Raw genomic sequence first — 22,136 nt, forward strand, 5'->3', positions numbered from 1 at the left:
ATTGGTATTGTGTAACTGCTGATTTTGGACTCGGCAGTAATATAAAGATGTCATGATAAAATCAGCATAGTTGATGCTGAACTCATTCATCCCTGAAATTTCATAATGGACTGGTCTAGTCTTTGATTTAGAAGAGTCTAAATGTGTCTTTAGGGGTGATTGGGTTAAATTCTGGGATAAGCTAAGATAAGTTCTCTACCGAAGAGCTAAGGTGTCATGTAGCTAAGCATCCATTCTTCATAAACTTTTCTTGTCAACTGTTCAAGACCTCAAAACCCTATATATCCGATTTAAGTGCCAGTTAGTATCTTCAGAAAAGAGCTATATGCACCAGGTTTCTTCAAATTAATTTTCCCATTTCATTTTCGACCCAGGGCATTTAAAAAGATAAATCATTGATATAGCACCGAATTTGGACTAGCCTTTCATAAAAAGAATATTTCACAGCAATTACATGTACATATTAAATAAATTTGCAAAATAGTTAGATGTGAAGAAACTTACATTTTTTAGATTTTCAGTCTGCATTTAATTCAGGTCAGTGGAATTGAGACTTCAATAAGGGGGAAGGGTGCGTATATAGGGATGTGGGGGAAGGGCTTATTGGGTTGAATATGATAATTTATCTATAGATTCATCTCAAATAGGTCAAATTCCAGACTACATAAACACATGAAGATAAATGATATATGAAGTCTGGTTCCATGTGCCTGCTAATGTGATATAATTTCAGAGTTAATGACCATCTTATGGTTAACGCACAGTTGAAAGGAAGATCTAAGATATATAGAGAGTTTGATATCAAATGCTTGAAAGGAAAAGAATCTATAAACACATTCATTAAAACAAGTTAATTGCCACTTTGATTAGGTTAGCATAGCAACAGGTCATTTAGGGCCTTTTATGATTCTGACAAGGATTCTGCCCTGTCTAATCTCCCATTTTTCCCTGTCTCATCTCCCATTCTGCCCTATCTAATCTCCCATTCTGCCCTGTCTCATCTCCCATTCTGCCCTGTCTCATCTCCCATTCTGCCCTATCTAATCTCCCATTCTGCCCTGTCTCATCTCCCATTCTGCCCTGTCTCATCTCCTGTTCTGCCCTGTCTCATCTCCTGTTCTGCCCTGTCTCATCTCCTGTTCTGTCCTGTCTCATCTCCTGTTCTGTCCTGTCTCATCTCCCATTCTGCCCTGTCTCATCTCCTGTTCTGCCCTGTCTCATCTCCTGTTCTGCCCTGTCTCATCTCCTGTTCTGCCCTGTCTCATCTCCTGTTCTGCCCTGTCTCATCTCCTGTTCTGCCCTGTCTCATCTCCTGTTCTGCCCTGTCTCATCTCCTGTTCTGCCCTGTCTCATCTCCCATTCTGCCCTGTCTCATCTCTCATTCTGCCCTGTCTCATCTCCTGTTCTGCCCTGTCTCATCTCCCATTCTGCCCTGTCTCATCTCACATGTTTGTCTTGTCTCATCTCCAGTTCTGCCCTGTCTTATCTCCAGTTCTGCCCTGTCTCATCTCACATTCTGTCCTGTCTCATCTCTCATCTGCCCTGTCTCATCTCCTGTTCTGCCCTGTCTCATCTCCCATTCTGCCCTGTCTCATCTCCTGTTCTGCCCTGTCTCATCTCCTGTTTCTGTCCTGTCTCTTCTCCTGTTCTGCCCTGTCTCCTCTCCCATTCTGCCCTGTCTCATCTCCTGTTCTGTCCTGTCTCATCTCCCATTCTGCCCTGTCTCATCTCTCATCTGCCCTGTCTCATCTCCTGTTCTGCCCTGTCTCATCTCCCATTCTGCCCTGTCTCATCTCCCATTCTGCCCTGTCTCATCTCCTGTTCTGCCCTGTCTCATCTCCTGTTCTGCCCTGTCTCATCTCCTGTTCTGCCCTGTCTCATCTCTCATTCTGCCCTGTCTCATCTCTCATCTGCCCTGTCTCATCTTTGATTATGCCCTGTCTCCTCCCCCGATTCTGTCCTGTCTCATCTTCCATTCTGCCCTGTCTCATCTCCCATTCTGCCCTGTCTCATCTTTGATTATGCCCTGTCTCCTCCCCCGATTCTGTCCTGTCTCATCTTCCATTCTGCCCTGTCTCATTTCCCATTCTGTCCTGTCTCATCTCACATTCTGTCTTGTCTCATCTCTTGTTCTGCCCTAATCCATCTCTCAATCTGTCCTGTCTCATCTCTCATTCTGTCCTGTCTCATCTCCCATTCTTCTCTGTCTCATATTTCATTATGTCCCGTCTCATCTCTCATTCTGCCCTGTCTCATCTCTCCTCCTCTCATAAAATGGAGAGGTAGGATGTATAATATCATTTCTAGTTTTGAAGAAGTTTAAGCTTTGGATGTTTGGCTTGTATCCTCTGTGCAAGATTATTTCATTTTGAAGTTATAGACCTTTTCAGCTTATCTCGAGACTCCGCTTCTTGACAAAAAACATATACGTAATATGTCTTTATCTCTTTATGTTCTGTAGCACAATAGTAAACATGTATATAAAAAAAGCTCTAAGTAGACGCCATTGTTTTAAATAAAGATGGCAGAACCGATTGTCTAAGACATATAAAGAATAACAATGACCAAAATTCTATGGAACCCACTTTTCAACTCAACATAAAACTGTTTTCCACTTACCATATGGCCAGTAACAAATGCGATTACACTCGCCACAGTACAGTTTTAACATCATAAATAATTATCTCAAAAATCGGTGCCAAGCTCCCCGACAACGGAGGATATTGTCGAATGAAAGTAATAGTAAGTTTCCTCTTAACCCTGCGTTCAGTCTGCTTTACTTGCCAACCCCCGGCCAGGATTCTGTACTTTTCACTTGATACCGCCTTAAAGTTGTTTATTTAATTTGTGAGAAAATTAGATTTGAAAAGATAAAAGTTGTAAAAAAAGATATATGTAGGGTGATGGCACATTGAAATGTCAACAATGATCAACAGCCACAGACTTTCATAGGTGTACTTTGTAAAGTGAAGAAAGTGTATACCATATTCATGGTAATTAGCTCCCCTCCTCCTATAAGTGCCCCTCTCTTATGAAAATGAAGGAGTTTACATTACATAAACATTACCACCCCCTTCTACAATCAACCCTCCCTATCCACAATTTACATTTTGGTTCCCTGTAATAAGCAGCCCCATTTGTTACAATTTCTAAACGTCCTGGGTGCTTATTATGGTGCATACAGTATAGTTAGTTTGATTTATACAGTTACATATATTTTATGCTTTTAGACCAATATCACTTAATGTCTAAATAGACATTTCCTGTCTAAATGTGAAAATGATGTACTTCCTGAACCTGCCAGTTAAATTCTTGGTATAAGGATGTACTGGATTAAAACATTTAACACATTTATCCCTGAAGATTCATAATGGACTGGTCTGGCCTTTGTTTAAGAAGAGTCTAAAGGTGTCTTCAGGGATGAATGAGTTAAATGGTCATAGGTGTGATCCTTCAATTTGAAGTATTTAAATTTAGACTGTCTATTTTAAATGTTGGCCCCATAAATTGCACTATTATAACTTGTTAAAACTCTATCGTATCTAATTAAGCCCCAAAACAGAATAAAAAGAGCACATAAGCGTTTATTCTTATACATTTGTTGTACTGGTGTAGCAAGGGGCCATGGTGGCTTAGTGGTTAAGATGTCCCAACATATTACCACAAGCCCTCCACCTCTGGGATGTGGGTTAGAATCCCATGTGGGGCAGTTGCCAGGTACAGACCACTGGTCGATGGTTTTTCTCCAGATTCTCCGGCTTTCCTCCACCAACAAACCTGGCACGCCCTTACATGACCCTGGCTGTTAATAGGATGTTAAACTAATAAAACCAATCTGGTGTAGCAGAATTGGGCTGGGCAGATCATCATTGACCAGGTAGTTCAATCGGTTGAGCATCCCCCTAATATTTGGAGGTCCCAAGTTCAAACCCCAGTCTCTGTCACTGCTACATTTTCTTCTCCCTGTTACACTGGTACATACTGAAATATTCAACTTATGCAACTACAAGTTATAAATTTTTCGGGTTATTGTATTTGGAGGTCCCAAGTTCCAACCCCAGTCTCTGTCACTGCTACATTTTCTTCTCCCTGTTACACTGGTACATACTGAAATATTCAACTTATGCAACTACAAGTTATAAATTTTTCGGGTTATTGTATTTGGAGGTCCCAAGTTCCAACCCCAGTCTCTGTCACTGCTACATTTTCTTCTCCCTGTTACACTGGTACATACTGAAATATTCAACTTATGCAACTACAAGTTATAAATTTTTCGGGTTATTGTATTTGGAGGTCCCAAGTTCCAACCCCAGTCTCTGTCACTGCTACATTTTCTTCTCCCTGTTACACTGGTACATACTGAAATATTCAACTTATGCAACTAAAAGTTATAAATTTTTCGGGTTATTGTCATTCACATTATCAGGGGTTATAGTCATGACTGGACTTCGTACATTTGAACTCTAACCTATACAAACCCTACTCAAGTTGAGATACCATGATACATTGATAAAATCTAATGTAGAGTCTGTATTTCATACTTAAAACTCATTTTTTTTCTTTGACAGGTATGTCAAAAGTTCTGGAGAATGTAGCCATGTTTGGCGACCTTGTACTACGACTACCAGACATCACACATGATATATTCGATAAGAATAAAGAATGGCACCTCATTCTGGGCTGGGGTGTGTGGTTCTGCAACGAATCCAAGATCTTCCAAGGAAATAGTGCAAAACTTTTATCACTGGTAAGTCATAGTGTGACATATAAGTATATGTTGTAGTGGTAAATGTCACGGAATTGGAATGGGTCGATTATCAGAGTAACCGGCAGATGTAGCATAATACAGGGGTTTCAAGATCATATAAAAACGTGAGTCAAATATTATTTACCGTCAATAAGTTCCACTTTTCAGTGGTTATGACATCACAAAAATCATGTCAATTGATGACGTCATAATAACTGGATTGTGGGACTAATTGATGGTAAATTGTACTTTACCCACATCATTTTGGGAACTCGGTAGAGCATCCGGTAAGTATTCAGAGGTCCTGGTGTTCTGTCAATTGGCATCCAGCTAAAAACCTATGATGGTCCCATGTTCTCAGCGTTTCTGAGGACGAAGATTTTTGAGAAAGGAGTGAGGAATGTATCGAGATTTGACTTGGCTGATCATCTTGATGACCAGGTAGTTTAATCAATAGAACATCCAGCTAGTAATGGGTCTGATCCCTGTACTGGGTTCAAACTTCAAACACCAGTCCAGCTGCTAAATTTTTATTCTCCACAAATAATGCCAAAGATAGCTTAGGAAAGTTTGGGATATATCAGACATACTTACCCATCAGACAGAGATATCTACACTTCTGGTGATGGTACGATTTCTCTGTGTTACCCAGGGCAAGGCAGTCTGCACCCTATATAATTACTCGGGTTAGACAGTCGTCAATCTCCTCCCCATGTCAAGATTTCTCAGGTCTACCCTCAAATAGGGAAAGATTCTATTCATTGAACAGACACATTTGTCATTCATGAGTTTTCGCCTGGAATGTTTGTAAAACGAAAACATGCATTGTATCAACTATCAACATCAATGATTTATTTTTAGACACATTTATCATCGTAAGACAAAAGATATACAAAACATGATAACTCATACTCTTTATGTTAGAACTGTTGACAATTTTCTTTCATGATAGACGTTATGTAACCAGGACAGATGTTTTGGCTGTTACACAGCAGACTAAATGGCAGCTCTGACTGACCAGGTATTTCAATTTAAAAAGACAAAAACAAATCTTTGATGAAAAGTGTTCAAAACTGACAGATTTATGTGTGATTTTTTGAAATTTCGTTGAAATAAAAAGCTTTTCATAATTTCACTTTAAAAGTGCTTTTGGATGGGTCAGTCTTTACTAACAGAAATTTTGACCGTATAAATTAAAATGGTGTACAAGCTTGGCCATTAGTTCATCGCTAATGGCGATCTGCTGTTTACTAAAATAGGTCATACTGTCCTCCATTTTGACCTTTGCTGTCTTTCCTCATAGAGAAAGATTGCAGGTTCTCATTTCACACCTGATTGGGGATCTAATCAATATAATTACTTGCATGGAAACTGTTGGGAACTATTATACCTATGTCTGGAAAAGGAAGATGGGTTTGGGTGATACAAGGTGAACAAATACAGTCAAACCTGTCTATAAAGACCACACAAGGTACAGAGTGGAAAACGGTCTTTATAGCCAGATGGTCTTTATACACAGGCATAAGACTACCTCTGTTGAATTCCTTAGTCATTTTGGTAATTCAAACTCTGTTGAATTTGGTCAATTGGTGCTCCTAGACAAGTGGTCTTATTTAACAGATGGCCCTTATACAGAGGTGGTCAGTAAGGCAGGTTTTACTGTACATGGACAGGGCATTTGTTAAGTTTAATATGGTATGTTTTTAGAACTATCGGCTTGTGTTTGTATCAGACGGCTTGAAATGAGTAGGGTGTGTATTTTACACCCTCATTATCAACAACGACGGACTTATTTCATTTTTTCTGCAATTGCACCATTTACAGATAGGATTTGGTGTCCTACCTGATTATCTGTGTTTTAGGGGCACTGAGGTGTACTATGTATAGAACTGCCAAAAGATTTAGTGTTTTTACCACCCGCTTACCGTAAATATCTACATCCAAACCGCTGTGATGACACACTGTGACAAGGCCAAGTTCATAAAACACACTGATAAACGTATCAGGCTGATAAACAAATAGGAATTTTATGAAATTTTTGTCATTTCCTTATCAATTTTGCGAAAAAAAATTTTTCTTAAGAAATGATATTTAAGTGGTTTATGTTCCGACGATGAATATAGTAACGGTTACTGTAGAATGGCTACTTTATTGCCGACAAAAACAAATGTTATGGTGCTAAAAACTGACCACATTTCGGTCTATGAGAAGATATACTCAAACAGTTGGCAAGTGGCCATTTTCATTAGGAAAACTTAGTTACAAGTTTATGTTCTCAGAAATAAATTGTGTCAAAGAATGTGCTAAACAGAGGGTATTGTCAGATTTATGCATTCAGGGTTTGTACAAACCTTAGAAAGGTATGTGCTTACAAAGTGCTTACAAATGTTACTGTCCTTAAAAAGTGCTTACAAATGGTTCTATCCTTACAAAGCTTATAAAAGGTTCTGCCCATACAAAGTGTTTACAAATGGTTTTGTCCTTACAAAGTGCTTATAAATGGTTCTGTCCTTGCAAATGGTGCTTATAAATGGTTTCTGTCCCTTCAAAGTGCTTTCAAATGGTTACTGTCCTTAGAAAGTGCTTACAAATGGTACTGTCCTTAGAAAGTGCTTACAAATGGTACTGTCCTTACAAAGTGCTTACAAATTGTACTATCCTTACAAAGTGCTTACAAATGATTCTGTCCTTTCAAATGTTTGTTTTCAGTCATATAAATCACTTTTCTGGTGTGTTTTGTAATGCATTCAATATTTGATGATTCATTATAATGCAATATATTTTTTCAAAGTTTATAACTTGTTGAACAGTTAGTGTGAAAACCTAACAGATCTGGGAATGTGTACTATCCTGTGATTATTTTGGTCACAAAAATGGAAAAAAAATAATTCTGATGCAAAAAAATACACTTCTTGTCAATGTTTGGTTTTCTTTCTTTCTTTTTTTTTTTTTTTTTTGCAAAAAAAAACAACACTTCTTGTCAATGGACCATAAATTACCTTGGCTGTCGATGGGCTTTAAAACTAAAAACAAAAATCTTGTCAATGAGCTAAGTTCTGGCAAACAGAATTTCTTTTTTTTGTCAGGTCTATATTTTATGTGATGTGTACCATTTGGTATCTACATTGTACAGATGTGCATGTGGTAAAAGATAAGACAATATGGTGTAACTGTGATGTTATTTACTATAGTATGTGGGAATTAGTTCAAGCAGAAAATATGGTTACCATCTGTAACTACAAAAAAAGTGCTTTTAGGCAAGTAGTTATCTGGTGTTAGCACAGTATGAAGATTTGTAGCAGCATCAGTGAACAGATTCACCCCTTATATATATTTGAACTCTGCTGATCCAAACGCTGGAACATTTCATTATGAATTTTCAGGGGTGAAAGAGATAAAATGCATTTAGTCCAGCAATCCAGGGATGAGGTTGGGTAGATGGTGTTTGATGATAGATTCAAGGTTAAGGTTGAGTAGGTAGATAGCACATTAAAAAGTATCCTCGGATGGAGGTTGGATGGATGGTTGGCTGTAGAGACCCAGGTATCTAGGTTGGGTGGTTGGTTCGCTGTAGAGACCCAGGGATGGAGGTTGGATGGTTGGATGGCTGTAGAGACCCAGGGATGGAGGTTGGGTGGTTGGATGGCTGTAGAGACCCAGGGATGGAGGTTGGGTGGTTGGATACCCAGGGATGGAGGTTGGGTGGTTGGATGGCTGTAGAGACCCAGGGATGGAGGTTGGGTGGTTGGATGGCTGTAGAGGCCAGGGATGGAGGTTGGGTGGTTGGATGGCTGTAGAGAGACTCAGGGATGGAGGCTGGAATGATGGTTGGCTGTAGAGACCCAGGTATCTAGGTTGGGTGTTAGAGGTTGTAGAGAATCAGGGATGGAGGTTGGGTGGTTGGATGGCTGTAGAGACTCAGGGGATGGAGGCTGGAATGATGGTTGGCTGTAGAGACCCAGGTATCTAGGTTGGGTGGTTAGATCGTTGTAGAGAATCAGGGATGGAGGTTGGGTGGTTGGATGGCTGTAGAGACCCGGGGATGGAGGTTGGGTGGTTGGATGGCTGTTAGAGACCCAGGGATGAAGGTTGGGTGGTTAGATGGCTGTAGAGACCAGGGATGGAGGTTGGGTGGTGTTGGATGGCTGTAGAGACTCAGGGATGGAGGTTGGGTGGTTGGATGGCTGTAGAGGCCCAGGGATGGAGGTTGGGTGGTTGGATGGCTGTAGAGGCCCAGGGATAGAGGTTGGGTGGTTGGATGGCTGTAGAGACCCAGGGATAGAGGTTGGGTGGTTGGATGGCTGTAGAGACCCAGGGATAGAGGTTGGGTGGTTGGATGGCTGTAGAGACTCAGGGATGGAGGTTGGGTGGTTGGATGGCTGTAGAGACCCAGGGATGGAGGTTGGGTGGTTGGATGGCTGTAGAGACCCAGGGATGGAGGTTGGGTGGTTGGATGGCTGTAGAGGACCCAGGGATGGAGGTTGGGTAGTTGGATGGCTGTAGAGACCCAGGGATGGAGGTTGGATGGATGGTTGGCTGTAGAGACCCAGGGATGGAGGTTGGGTGGTTGGATGGCTGTAGAGACCCAGGGATAGAGGTTGGGTGGTTGGATGGCTGTAGAGAACCCAGGGATGGAGGTTGTGGTGGTTGGATGGCTGTAGAGACCAGGGATGGAGGTTGGGTGGTTGGATGGCTGTAGAGACCCAGGGATGGAGGTTTGATGGATGGATGGCTGTAGAGACTCAGGGATGGAGGTTGGGTGGTTGGATGGCTGTAGAGACCCAGGGATGGAGGTTGGGTGGTTGGATGGCTGTAGATACCCAGGGATGGAGGTTGGGTGGTTGGATGGCTGTAGACTCAGGGATGGAGGTTGGGTGGTTGGATGGCTGTAGAGACCCAGGGATGGAGGTTGGGTGGTTGGATGGCTGTAGAGACCCAGGGATGGAGGTTGGGTGGTTGGATGGCTGTAGAGACCCAGGGATGGAGGTTGGGTGGTTGGATGGCTGTAGAGACCCAGGGATGGAGGTTGGGTGGTTGGATGGCTGTAGAGACCCAGGGATGGAGGTTGGGTGGTTGGATGGCTGTAGAGACCCAGGGATGGAGGTTGGGTGGTTGGATGGCTGTAAGAGACCCAGGGATGGAGGTTAGGTGGTGGATGGCTGTAGAGACCCAGGGATGGAGGTGGAGGTGGTGGTTGGATAGCTGTAGAGACCCAGGGATAGAGGTTGGGTGGTTGGATGGCTGTAGAGACTCTGGGATGGAGGTTGGATGGTAAGATGACTGTAGAGGCCCAGGGATGGAGGTTGCTTGGTTTGATAGCAATATAGAAAGACCAAGAAATGGGCAAGTGGTTAGCAAAAGAGAATTCAGAGATTGGTTAAGGACTGCTAAGATTGCTTCTTCAGAACATTTTTTCAAATAAATATTAGAAAAAAAAAAAATCTCTTTGAGTAAATTTTCTAGGACTAAGTTGAGCTTATGCGATACCACATCTTCCAGCTTCTGGCATTCATCGTTTGTTGTCTGTTCATCCGAAACAAACTTCTTCTTCAAATTGGTTGTAAATGTTTAAACGACTTCTTCTCTAGAACTATATAACACTCATATTACATTGGTAGCATCCGTATTAGGTGGGGATTTAAAAACTGTACAAAAGGTGTCACTTTGGCTATTTCCATATAAATTACTTCTTCTCTGAAAACAAGCATTGGATAGCACTTATATTGAATTGGTTACATCCTTTTGGAGTCGGAATTCAAATTTGAACAAATAATGGGACTGAGGTAATAGTTTTTATGAGAATACCTAGATAAATTTGGTGAGCAATACAGGCCCTCTGGGCCTCTTATTTGAATCTGCGTATTTAAGTTCTTGGGTTGATCTAGTAAAAATCATCTAATTGTTTTGACCTCAATATTAATACAATGTACATGTATCATGTGTTTAACCCATTCCCCCCTGAAATTTCATAATGGACTGGTCTAATCTTTGATTTAGAAGAGTCCAAATGTGTCTTCGGGGGTGAATGAGTTAAAATCAGAATTTAGTGTGCTTTTGACATGTGGGATCATTTGTTGCACAATTAACTTATATCACAACAAATGTCAAGCAAACTGAGAAATGATGTGATATGAAAACATTAAAGTACATAAAGAAGAGTTTTAGGGTGAGGATAACCAAGATTCCATCAGACATTTTATCTGAGCATGAATGTATAGATGTATGTGTGGGCACATCGGTATGGAGGTGGCTGTAGTCGTACTTAAAGAACATTGAAATATTGTAATGGAGGAGCAGACTGTTTACTCTTTGTAAATATCAGAAATAAACATTTACTCCAGATATACTTTATCAAAAAATATCGTCTTGTCGATACATGTAAATATTTAGGCGTGTCAAGTGTTTGCCAGGATGAATTTGATACAGTTGTGTTTTGTGGTTTCTGATGTTTATTCTGAAGTAAACGATACACTAGGTAAGGTCACTTGTTAAGCCTCACACAGTCATTTTGTGTCCAGAATCTGTTTATTGCCTGTCTGTCCATCTGTTTGTAGTGAATGTTTCCATTTTGAAAACTTTTCAAACATCCAAAGTACCAGAGATCTGATGATGGTTGTCAAGGATGTTAAAATGAATGGCTAACAATCCTCTGGGGAACAGTGACCTTGACTTTCATTCTGTATATACCAGAACTTTTCAAGACATTAGGTGTAAAAATCTTTTTTACACTGAAGATGTATATAATTTATATTGGAACAAGTTACCTCCCTTCTTTTCAGAGTAATGCCCCATTGTTTTAAAAATGATAGACTTAAACTTGATTAAACAGTTTGACTGCACATTTAAGCTAGTTGTTTAAAGTTTGACTGCACATTAAAGCTAGTTGTTCGTTTATGAATTAAAGTTGGACCTAGTGATTTTAAATTGTTTTCAGGTGAACCTTAACAAAACCCTCGCAGGACTGTATCAAAAGCTGCAGGTCAGTCAGGATTTATACTTGACTTTTACAAATGGACGAACCGGTTGTTCCGAATAAACCAAAACAGACGGCATTTTGTTGTATATTTAGATAAAAAATCTGAAGTCATATTGCGATGTTTGTGCAAGTTTGTGCAAAAGGGTTGGGGGCAAGGGGGTATAAGTTAGCTGGCCTTCATGAATGACAGTGCTAGTTCTGTTGTGAAAAATATGGAAGGGAAGTATAAAGTCTGGTATGGGAACAAGGGCAGATGTTATACTTCTGTCTGTGATCATTCTGCACTTAAATTGAATAAATGCCAGGTTACATAATATTCTCCACTAAATATCATCAACAGCACATCAGACATGTAAGGGAGATAACTGGTCATCATGTACCTTCTTGAAAATGTCACCAAACTATATAAAAATATTTAAGGGCCTTGAAGAGCTGGTGTGTCACCAAGGCAACCCTGTCCTCATTATTGTGTAATATTTTGAACTTAATGTTAGAATGTGGTAATTTAATCCTTATGAATATGATTTCGGAATGTTTTTAAGATCAACAAAACACTTGATAGTCCTGCACATTTTTACATTGTAACTTTAGCTGTCACTGCCGGACAAGTTGAGAGAAAATCGTGAGGAATGTGTGTGATGTGCACTTACGTCCAGAATGTAACGGATGTAAATACACATATGACATTTATAGGAAGTATTTAAACCCTGTAGTCTGCACATTGTGCTAGAGCATACAGTACACTTATAAGTGTGAACAGGATTGTTAATGCTAGAATCTACATTTACTGTCTTATCAAGAATATATATAAAATATCAATAAAATCTATGATAAAAGGGGGCCCCACAACGGCAAAGTGGTAAAGATGTCTCTACATATAACTACAAGCCCTATACCTCAGGGCCGCAAGTTTGAATCCCATGTTGCACAATTGTCAGGTACTGACCCCTGGCCGGTGGTTTTTCTCAGGGTACTCCAGCTTTCTTCCACCATCCAAACCTGGCACATACTTACACGACCCTGGCTGTTAATAGGACGCTAAACTAATAAAACTGAAACCCATGATAAAAATCAAATGAAGTGTTTAGTCTTTTTGATTTCTTTCAAATAAGGGGAGATAATTTTGTATAAAACTGTTTTTCAAAAAAGTTTTTACGTTAATTAATTAATAAAATCTGACTTGTAATTCTGCTCCATTAGGATGCTTTAAGATACGGTACTTTCCAATAAAAGATAAAAGAAGGGGAGATAATTTTGTATAAAACTGTTTTTAAAAAGTTTTTAGCGTTAATTAATCTAATTAAAATCTGACTTGTAATTCTGCTCCACTAGGATGCTTTAAGATACGGTACTCTCCAATAAAAGATCTAACAACTCTCCATTCAGGTCACCTCAGCATGACCCCTATCGTTAGCCAATCAGCATGTTGCACATGAAATCTTTGGTGTGGTCAGTTCTCTCAAATGTATAATTGGCTACTGGAACTGAACCTTCCAAGGGACCAACAAGAAAAGGAGCTTTATGGCCAAAAGGTCCTTTATACATGCACAGGGTAAATTGTGTTGAAATTGACCATTTGAGATCCTAAGATAGTGGTCATTTTAAGCATTTGGCCTTTATACAGAAGTGGTCACTAATGCATGAGCACAATGTTCATAGAGTCCTCTGTTAAGCCTAATCATGCTAAAGTAAAAGTTATATAGAGGATTAAAATCATATCCTACAGGTACAAGAAGAAACTTCAACTTAATCAAGAAGAAAGCAATTGTAATTCAAAAGTATATGGATGACTGTCATATATTTGATTAGACTGGCCACCAGATCCTAAGTAAATGACAAGATTTCCTTAGCTGAGTTCTAGGTTATCTCCCCCTGCACTGGCCACAGACCCTAAAATTGACAAGAGTTCTGATGCTAGGTTATCTCCCCTTAGACTGGCCACCATACACTAATTATATTTATAATATTTCCCTAGCAGAATTTTAATACAAATGTACTAGATTATCTCCCCCTAGTTTGAAATTTAGAAGCTGACGTATCACTGTGACAACAATAATCAAGCCCAATTTTAGTTTTTGAAAAACTACAGACTGGTGGCAAGTCTAAAATGGGCTAGATGACACTCAAGATCACTTACTCTTCTGTAAATATTTCTAGTGGTTACACCTCGGTATGGGGCAAACCAAGAAGTGCTCCTGCTGGACCTGATAGGTTGTTATAGTGATGGTGGTTATTAAGGTTCTGAGACTTCTTTAACACTAAACTATAAAGTGTACCTATGTCAGAGATCTCAAACATAGGTACAAGCTGGTAATGAACTCACATTTATGCTTTACATATCCTCGTATGCTTGTCAGCTTAAAAACGTTTTTTCAGGAACGTTTGTTTATGATTCTCATATTCACTCATGGTTTCCCCAAGAGTCTGTCCTACTTTAATTATTACATTTTTGCATTCTACCTCATAAAAATATGTTAAATAGTTGCAGAAATGTTTTCCAATTACATCAGTATCTGATATATTTTCTTTTGTTGAGTTGACAATGCTTGTTTTAAGATGTCTTTGATGTTCCTTGTAGAGCCCCATGTATACTATATCAACATTCCACCAGCACAGATTAATAGAAACAGGAAATTCAATTTTCAGAACAATAAAAGTCACACAAGTCCTTGTTTTGATCTCTGCTTTCTGATGAAGTGTAAAGATTCTGGACTTAATTACCTGTATAATGACAGCGTATTGTTAGCTTACACATGTTTTGGTATCTATGGTATTTGAGAGCTAATTCACTTGTACGAGTATAGTGTTGATATTTTTTCCCAGGAACAATCTCAGTAACTTGCTTTATAATATTAAATTATTTTTGTTTTTATGGAGAGAATTAGGATCATTTTGATTTTAAAATATATGATGTTAAACTCAATAAACTCGAAATGAATACCAGAGACCACATATGTAATATGCTCCTGTAAGTAGCAGTGATTTTTATCGCCATGGTGACCAGGTGTCTTATAAAGTTTCTAAACTATTACAATTATTATGTGTATAATCAGGGACCACACATTTGTATCCTTGAGTGGTACCAGAGTACAAGATCGACAGCTGTCTATAAACCGCACCTTACTTTGTGTTTTGTATTGAATATGCTGTGACGTTTATTCTGACATTGAATATGTACAAGTACATGTGCGTTTACAAGTATGAGGTGTAACTTACATACTGCCAATACTTGTCCAATACTGACTTTTGTCCTTATTCAGTATACTGACCTTTGCCCTTGTCCAGTTCTGACTTTTGCCCTTGTCCAGTACTGACCATTGCCCTTGTCCAGTACTGACCAGTGGCCTTATTCAGTATACTGACCATTGCCCTTGTCCACTACTGACCTTTGGCCTTATTCAGTATACTGACCTTTGCCCTTGTCGAGTACTGACCTCTTTGCCCTTGTCCAGTACTGACCTTTGCCCTTGCCCAGTACTGACCTTTGCCCTTGTCCAGTACTGACCTTTGCCCTTGTCCAGTATAAACTAACATTTGCCCTTGTCCAGTAGTAACATTTGCCTTTGTCTAGTACTGATCTTTGCCCTTGTCCAGTACTGACATTTGCCATTATCCAGTACTGATCTTTGCCCTTGTCCAGTACTGACATATTCCCTTGTCCAGTAGTAAAATTTGCCTTTGTCTAGTACTGACATTTGCCCTTGCCCAGTACTGACATATGCCCTCTTTGCCTTTGCCCATTACTTCCATTTGCTCTTGCCTAGTACTGACACTTGCTCATGTCTGGAAATTTGCTTTTTTTCAGTACTGAAGTTTGCACTTATCCATTACAGACATTTGCTCTTGTTTGTCCTGTACAGCAATTTGCCCTTGAATTTGCCGTTGCCCATTAAGCTGCCTCTCATTTCCCTGTAATCTCTGATCCTGATTGTCTGATCCCTGTCTCTGTTCAAAAAAAAAAACTCTGAAGAAGAACTACACATATCATTTAAATGGTAATGTTTTGTGTTTTAGATGGCCCAGGAAGTCAACTTGGTACCTAAAGAAGAGAACTATGTCAACCCGTTTAAGAATGAAAATATGGTGAAGGAACAGGTGAGGATTAGATATTTATTTTTAAGAAGGTCCATCAAACAATAATTTTCTTCTACTTCACTGTGGATCTGGGTCATTTTCTTGTCTAGATGTCTTCACAGTTCATAAGGTTTGCCAACCAAAAAAAAGCAGTTACCATATTTGACCCAATAAGCCCCCTCCCCCTTCCCTGTAAATGCCCGTTCCACTTTTTCAAACCTCATTTTCACTGACCTCAAATTAAATCCATACTGAAAATGGTTTCTTTGTTTGATTTCATTTTGTAAATTGATTGATGGCTAATATTGTGCAATGATTTTATAAAAAGGCTAGTCTAAATTTGGTTCTATTAAGTGCCCTTTATTTTTCATTTTTTAACCACCCTGGGCACTTATTGGATAGAATACAATAATCATTTCTATAATATGATGAATGCATTTGAATGTTTAGATTTCAGGGGTAAAGTTTCACCGAACTATATTTCCTGGTACTTTAGTACAAGACAACTTTTCTACAGCTACCTGTATGTTTTCTCTGGGCAACCTGCAGTTGAAAACAAGTGCCAATTTGTTCTCTGCTGATAACGTCCATAAAAAATGCAAGCTATCGTCACAGCATTGCAATGAATGTTTTCTGACAGCTCTTTGGTTAAAAGCATCAACCTGGAAGTGACCGACAAAAAGCTATATATAGAACAACATGCTTATACATGTGTAGTTTATGAGCCATAAGATTAGGGTGTAAAAGTATCCAGATCGTAGTTAGAGTAATTAAAGGGAGAGATGCGAGCACAATAAATATAGCATCTTTAAATGAGTGTTGACATTTGCTTGAGATTTTCATATGATTTGTTTTCTTATTTTTTGCAAGCCATGGCAAGCAAAAATTTAAACTTCAAGACAATTTTTTTTCAAATTAAATTTGAAATGAAAACAAATATATTCATTCACTGAATTTTAACAATTAACCTACATTTTGAAGAATCTCAATGTTAATACATGTTGCAAAAATCCATTTGGTCACAATGTCCATGAATCCTGACACATCATGTCATGACATCACAAGAAATTTCCAGCCAGGCTACTAAATTTCGCGATTTCCAATTCAAGCCAAGTTACAAGTGACATACAGAGAAATTTAGAGAAGAAAGCCTTATATCAAATCCTAAACATATTTTATATTTATTTCATTGCTATCAGTGGAGTACTTTTCTTTGCGATAAAAGCAATATATAGTTATGAACTGAATTACAACATGACCCAGTTGATTCTCTTATCAGTTTTGTGCAGAAATTTTACCAACCATTGAGGTCGTTGGTATAAAACTTTTGCATTAGAATGTTACACAAACTTTTTTTTTTAAAGTCCGAGATATTTCGTGCCAATATTTTAATACTGCAGTAATTACAGTATGTAAAATGAGATGACTTTCATAGAGATGGGAACTGATATTTTATACATATCAATAGGAATGTTGATTTCGAAATTGACATTTAAATCTCTGGCTGATAGAGCTCAGGTGTCCTAGTAGTCATCCAGCCTGTTACGCTAAAAATCTTTTAAGTGAGTTTGTCAAATGCTAAATTTGTGTAACTTTCATTTACAGTAAGTAATTTATTCTTTTATAATTAAATGTATTAGCCTTTCATTGATGACACACCATTCTGTTGGTCTGAAACATTTTTAAGCTAGGCCTCTACCAAGAGATGTAAGTGTAGGGATTGATGTTCATGGGACCACAAGGTTGGTTGTTTTTCTGTGAAAACTCTGGCTTTTCATCTTCATTAAAAGAACTCTGGCTTTTCATTATCATTAAAAGCATGGCATATTATGTGGTCAATGATTATAAATATATAAAAAAAAAAATATCAAAGGTTGCTTCCTGTTGACATGCAAGGAGACGCCGTCTGAAAAATTAAAAAAATATTGTTATAACATATTTTATCAGTACACATGTATAATCATACAGTATATTAGCTTCTTTTTTCACCATTTGGTCTTGTTTTAAAAAATAATTTGCAATTTGGTTGGCATAGTCTGAAATTAGCAGTATAGAGATGGGTACGAACCATTGGCTAAAAGTTCTAGTTGTATGCTGTTAAATTGCAAAGATTTGCAAGTGTGTAGTGTCATTTGAAGGAATGTTTAATATATTTTAGTGCAAATATGGAAATTTATGCAAGGAGAACATTTAGGCTTACAACGTGAAGGACATTTTAATGTGAAAATTCCCCCCACTCGAAATATTTGGTACATGTATGAAACTAAGTTGCAAAAACTTAACGGGTGTTTTTATTGCAAAATTAATAACATAGCAAAATGTAAACCCATGCTCATTGCTAAATTAAATTCTCGCAAAAATATCCATGGGAACAGTATTTTTGTACAAATTGGTTCTGAGTATGTTAAACCCTATGGTTCATGCATACAAATTGGTCCTGATTTGGTTAAATGCTTGGCCCATAAAATGCCATCTTCAATATATTGGAGAATCCCTGTACATGACCAGATTCTTTCTATATCCCACTCACCCTGGGGTATCACAGTGTCTTTAACAGGTCTGTAAAATCTACACTTAACCTCATTGACTCTGATGTCTAAAGTTTGACCTCAGCTGACCCCTGGAGAGCATCACAGTCAATTTAGTACATCTGTTATGACCCCTATCTAAGGATTAACCTAAGCTGACCTTTGAGCAGTGTCATTGACCTGTGAAAATAGTGGACTTCTGTCTCAATTAGTTCCATAAACCTCTGGCAGAACCTTAATGGTCTTGAAGCAATTCTGGACAGAATACATCTGCATTTTGTCAATATTGTGCATTTTTAGAATAAGTTGGATTATTCAAACCGTATCATTTAAAACTTAAACTTGTTCACTTCTAACATTTAGACTGATTTAGTTTAAAAGTTGGAGTGAGTTCATTATGAAGTTTGAGTGGGGGGGGGGAGGGATAAGTTAACCTCAAAAACATATATTTACCTGTGGATTTGATGGTGAACTGTCCATTTTATTATGACTGGTCCCCCTCCCCTTTCATATCTCTCTCCCTCACAACCCCCACGCCCCTCACCCTGCATTTAACCTCCCCTACCCCCACCCTCAACCCTACATCACCACCACAACTGGTTGGCTGAAGTAATATATTCTATAAATTAACCTATTTTGGAGATAATTTATGATTTTCCAATTTTAAGCAAGTGTGTGATGAATATATAATCTTTAAGGCATTATTCGACAAAGGTTATAACACATTACTATGGAGGTATTTACAGTAATAGATCCAATAAACACCCAGGCCTATTAAACAATTGAAACAAATAATGGGGTGCTTAAAAGAACCAAATTTTGACTAAACTTTCATTAAATGATTGCACAAAATAAGCCATAAGTCATTTTGTTAAAGATGCTCCACCGCCAACAGAGCACAAATGATATATTCATCATTTGAACAATAATTGGTGTTTAATCATGTATATATGTATGTCTAATTAACACACAAAAAATATAAAATAAGTTATTTTTCCTTTGGTGCATTCAGTACATCATTCTATATAGGATATAGTGTCATGGAATTTTTTCAGGATGCAAATAATCATTTTTCATATTTTTAACTTGAAGTAAAATTAGAAGCTCAAACTTTTCAATGGTGGTAATGGTGTAAAGTAAGTAACTTTTATAACTGAAGGAAAATACTAAATTGTCTGCTACTGTTTTTGATAGTGAAAAAATACCATTTGTCAACGGTGGATCATCTTTAATGAATTCAATAAAAATTTTTTTACAGTTTTCACATTTTCTGTCTGCATTTAATTCAAGGTCAGTAAAATTGAGGTCTAAAAAAGTTGGAGGGGCACTTATAGGGATGGGGTGCTCACTGGGTCGAATATGGTATGTGTACATGTACATGCTGTTGTTAGAAGTTTCTATATATGAACACTATGCTCTCTATTACAGATGAAGTTCATGGACAGTAAACCAAAAAGTAAAAGCAAGAAAAAGAAGGAGAGAAAGAAGGGGCCTAGGCTGAGTGGAGGAGGTCATCACACAGAACTCTGACCTTTAACCTTTTTGACCTCTAACATTTCACCTTTGTTTTATTTCTTAATCTTACAGTTTCTAAATTTTAAGTCTTTACCTCTGAAGAGCAATAATATTTGATTAAATCACTCACAATTTTCATCTTTGAGATCACTAGATATTAACTTTTGTCAAATTTCATCTGACCATTTCATTATCAAGGACACATGTCACAAGTAGTTCACATGCTGACCAACCTAACTCTTGGTCAGGGGAAATCCCTGTCAAATAGATTATTATAATTTTACATGGGTCTATTAAGTGATAGGAATACCTCAACCAAATAGAAATATTTTTACTGGTCAGCATGAGGCTTGCTGAGAGCTGCTTAGCCAAATTAAGTCATGGAGTTGGAGATATCCCTGTTTTCTTTGTAGACCCATCTTCGATTATTTTCCCCTCATATTAAATAGAAAATGAAGAAATATTAGTGTGTCATGATCATACATCTGTCAAGTATTTATTTCAAGTTTTTGATGTTATCGATACGGCATCTCTGTGTGAATTGAAGACATCATGTAATTGTTTATTGTTCTTCCAGTTTGAAAGTTTAGTATGTTATGTATAATCTGTCATACTGTAATTTTTGACAGAAAAATTCCTCATGGCTTAAACAAATGGGGTCGAAGTATTGAAGGAAGCTTAAGCCTTCATTTTTCTCACATTCCTAACATTATGCAATAAGATTTTATTATTTTCATAACACAGATGTTTGATAGAAAAGGCAATATACATTATACATGATTAACAAATAAATTACCGTACATACTATCAAACTAAAAAGGCTTTGATTCAGAGTTGTGTTTCTGCAAGTAGAATTCCAAGTTTGTGTGACGAGTTTGTAATTTGAATATGAGCACAATAGAATGAATGTATGTTGATGTAATGAGACAACAGACTGTATGCTTCAATGGTATGGAATCATAGTCCAAGCGAAAAGGTCACAGGTCATGAGTCGATAATTGTTTCCGTAATTTTATCAAGTTTGAATTTGTTCTTACAATTGTTAATTTAACAAAAAATACACCAATTGTTAAATAATTTAATTTCCTGCATCCATATAATTTGTTTTCCTTATTCAATGATATGTAAGCAATCATTTATTTGATCCATTGTTTAATTAATCCATTTCAATATATCTGTATTCATCGGGAAATTAGAACATGTTACTTCTTATTTCTTCATTTATTCATGCCCATACTTTCTAAAATGTTCATCTTGTCAAAGTATTTTAGGTATACAGTCAAACCTGTCTAAAAAGACAAGGGATAAAGATACAATTGTCTTTGTAGCTTAGTTGTATTTATAGACAGATAAGATAGTGTTGAAACGCTAAGGGAGTGGTCTTATCAAGCAGGTGGTCTTTATACAGAGGTGATCGCTAAGACAGGTTTGACTGTTCAGTGTTGATCATTGTTACTATATATAGATCTATGTTACTATAAAAAGATTGCATTGTTATGATTATGAGGTATTGTTGTTAAAGATGTTTATCAGCTGTAGATAAATGCACTACAGAATTTAACTCATTCACCCCCAAAGACACATTTGGACTCTTCCAATACAAAGACTGGAACAGTTCATTATGAATTTTCAGGGGTGAATGAGTTAAAATTTTTACATGTACCAGATATGTATATCATCAATTGTTCAGTGTTTTAACTATATTTCACATGGTGCTGAACAAATAGAATCAAAATGAATATGTGACCATTGACCTAGTGATGTTGAGGTCTGATATTCTACCACTGTTAAATGTTACATTTGGCAGTAGCCAGCTGATATATCTTTAGGTTGATTGTTTTATCCAGGAACTCCCAAAACTTTTGAAAGAACTAAATGAAATAGCTGTAACATGATTTTACTCAGTCTTATGATTGAGAAATACTTATATTATTATCATTATGATTTTTTTTTTAAATTCCAAATAATGAAGAAGAAAGTTTTTAAAGAAAGTGAAATGGAATTTGAAGCATTCCCAGATTGCAAGTCATCCTCCTCGATGACATTTTACATCTTTCATTTAGATATTAAAATTATTTAAGTTGTCTTATCTGTATATGAATTTGTTCTTCACAACTATATGTCTCAACACATTTTGTTTATCGTTGTCGATTTGGCATTCATTCTCCAATAATTGCCAATCGAAAGCAGTACAATGCTTAATGCACCAACAAGAACACTTACTACAGTATATGTTTTTGTTTTTATATGAATTTTGAAATGTTTATCGTAAGGCCATTTTTAGCCATGTTAATGT

The 22,136-nt window shown here is 37.6% G+C and overlaps 1 protein-coding gene across 1 annotated transcript in view; it reads left to right on the top strand.

The window, feature by feature from the left end:
* The window catches only part of LOC138328489 (coiled-coil domain-containing protein 134-like), a 33,810-nt gene extending 12,070 nt beyond the window's left edge, over positions 1 to 21,740 (top strand). Inside the window, exons 4-6 of the mRNA XM_069275319.1 lie at positions 4,569 to 4,747; positions 15,738 to 15,818; positions 19,754 to 21,740. Of these exons, the coding sequence (XP_069131420.1) occupies positions 4,569 to 4,747; positions 15,738 to 15,818; positions 19,754 to 19,855 (362 nt within the window). The 3' untranslated portion in view covers positions 19,856 to 21,740. The remainder of the gene's footprint in view (positions 1 to 4,568; positions 4,748 to 15,737; positions 15,819 to 19,753) is intronic.
* The last annotated feature ends 396 nt before the right edge of the window (positions 21,741 to 22,136 follow it).

The sequence above is a fragment of the Argopecten irradians genome, chromosome 7 (genome assembly GCF_041381155.1).
Source record: "Argopecten irradians isolate NY chromosome 7, Ai_NY, whole genome shotgun sequence".
Taxonomy (NCBI): Eukaryota; Metazoa; Mollusca; class Bivalvia; order Pectinida; family Pectinidae; genus Argopecten; species Argopecten irradians.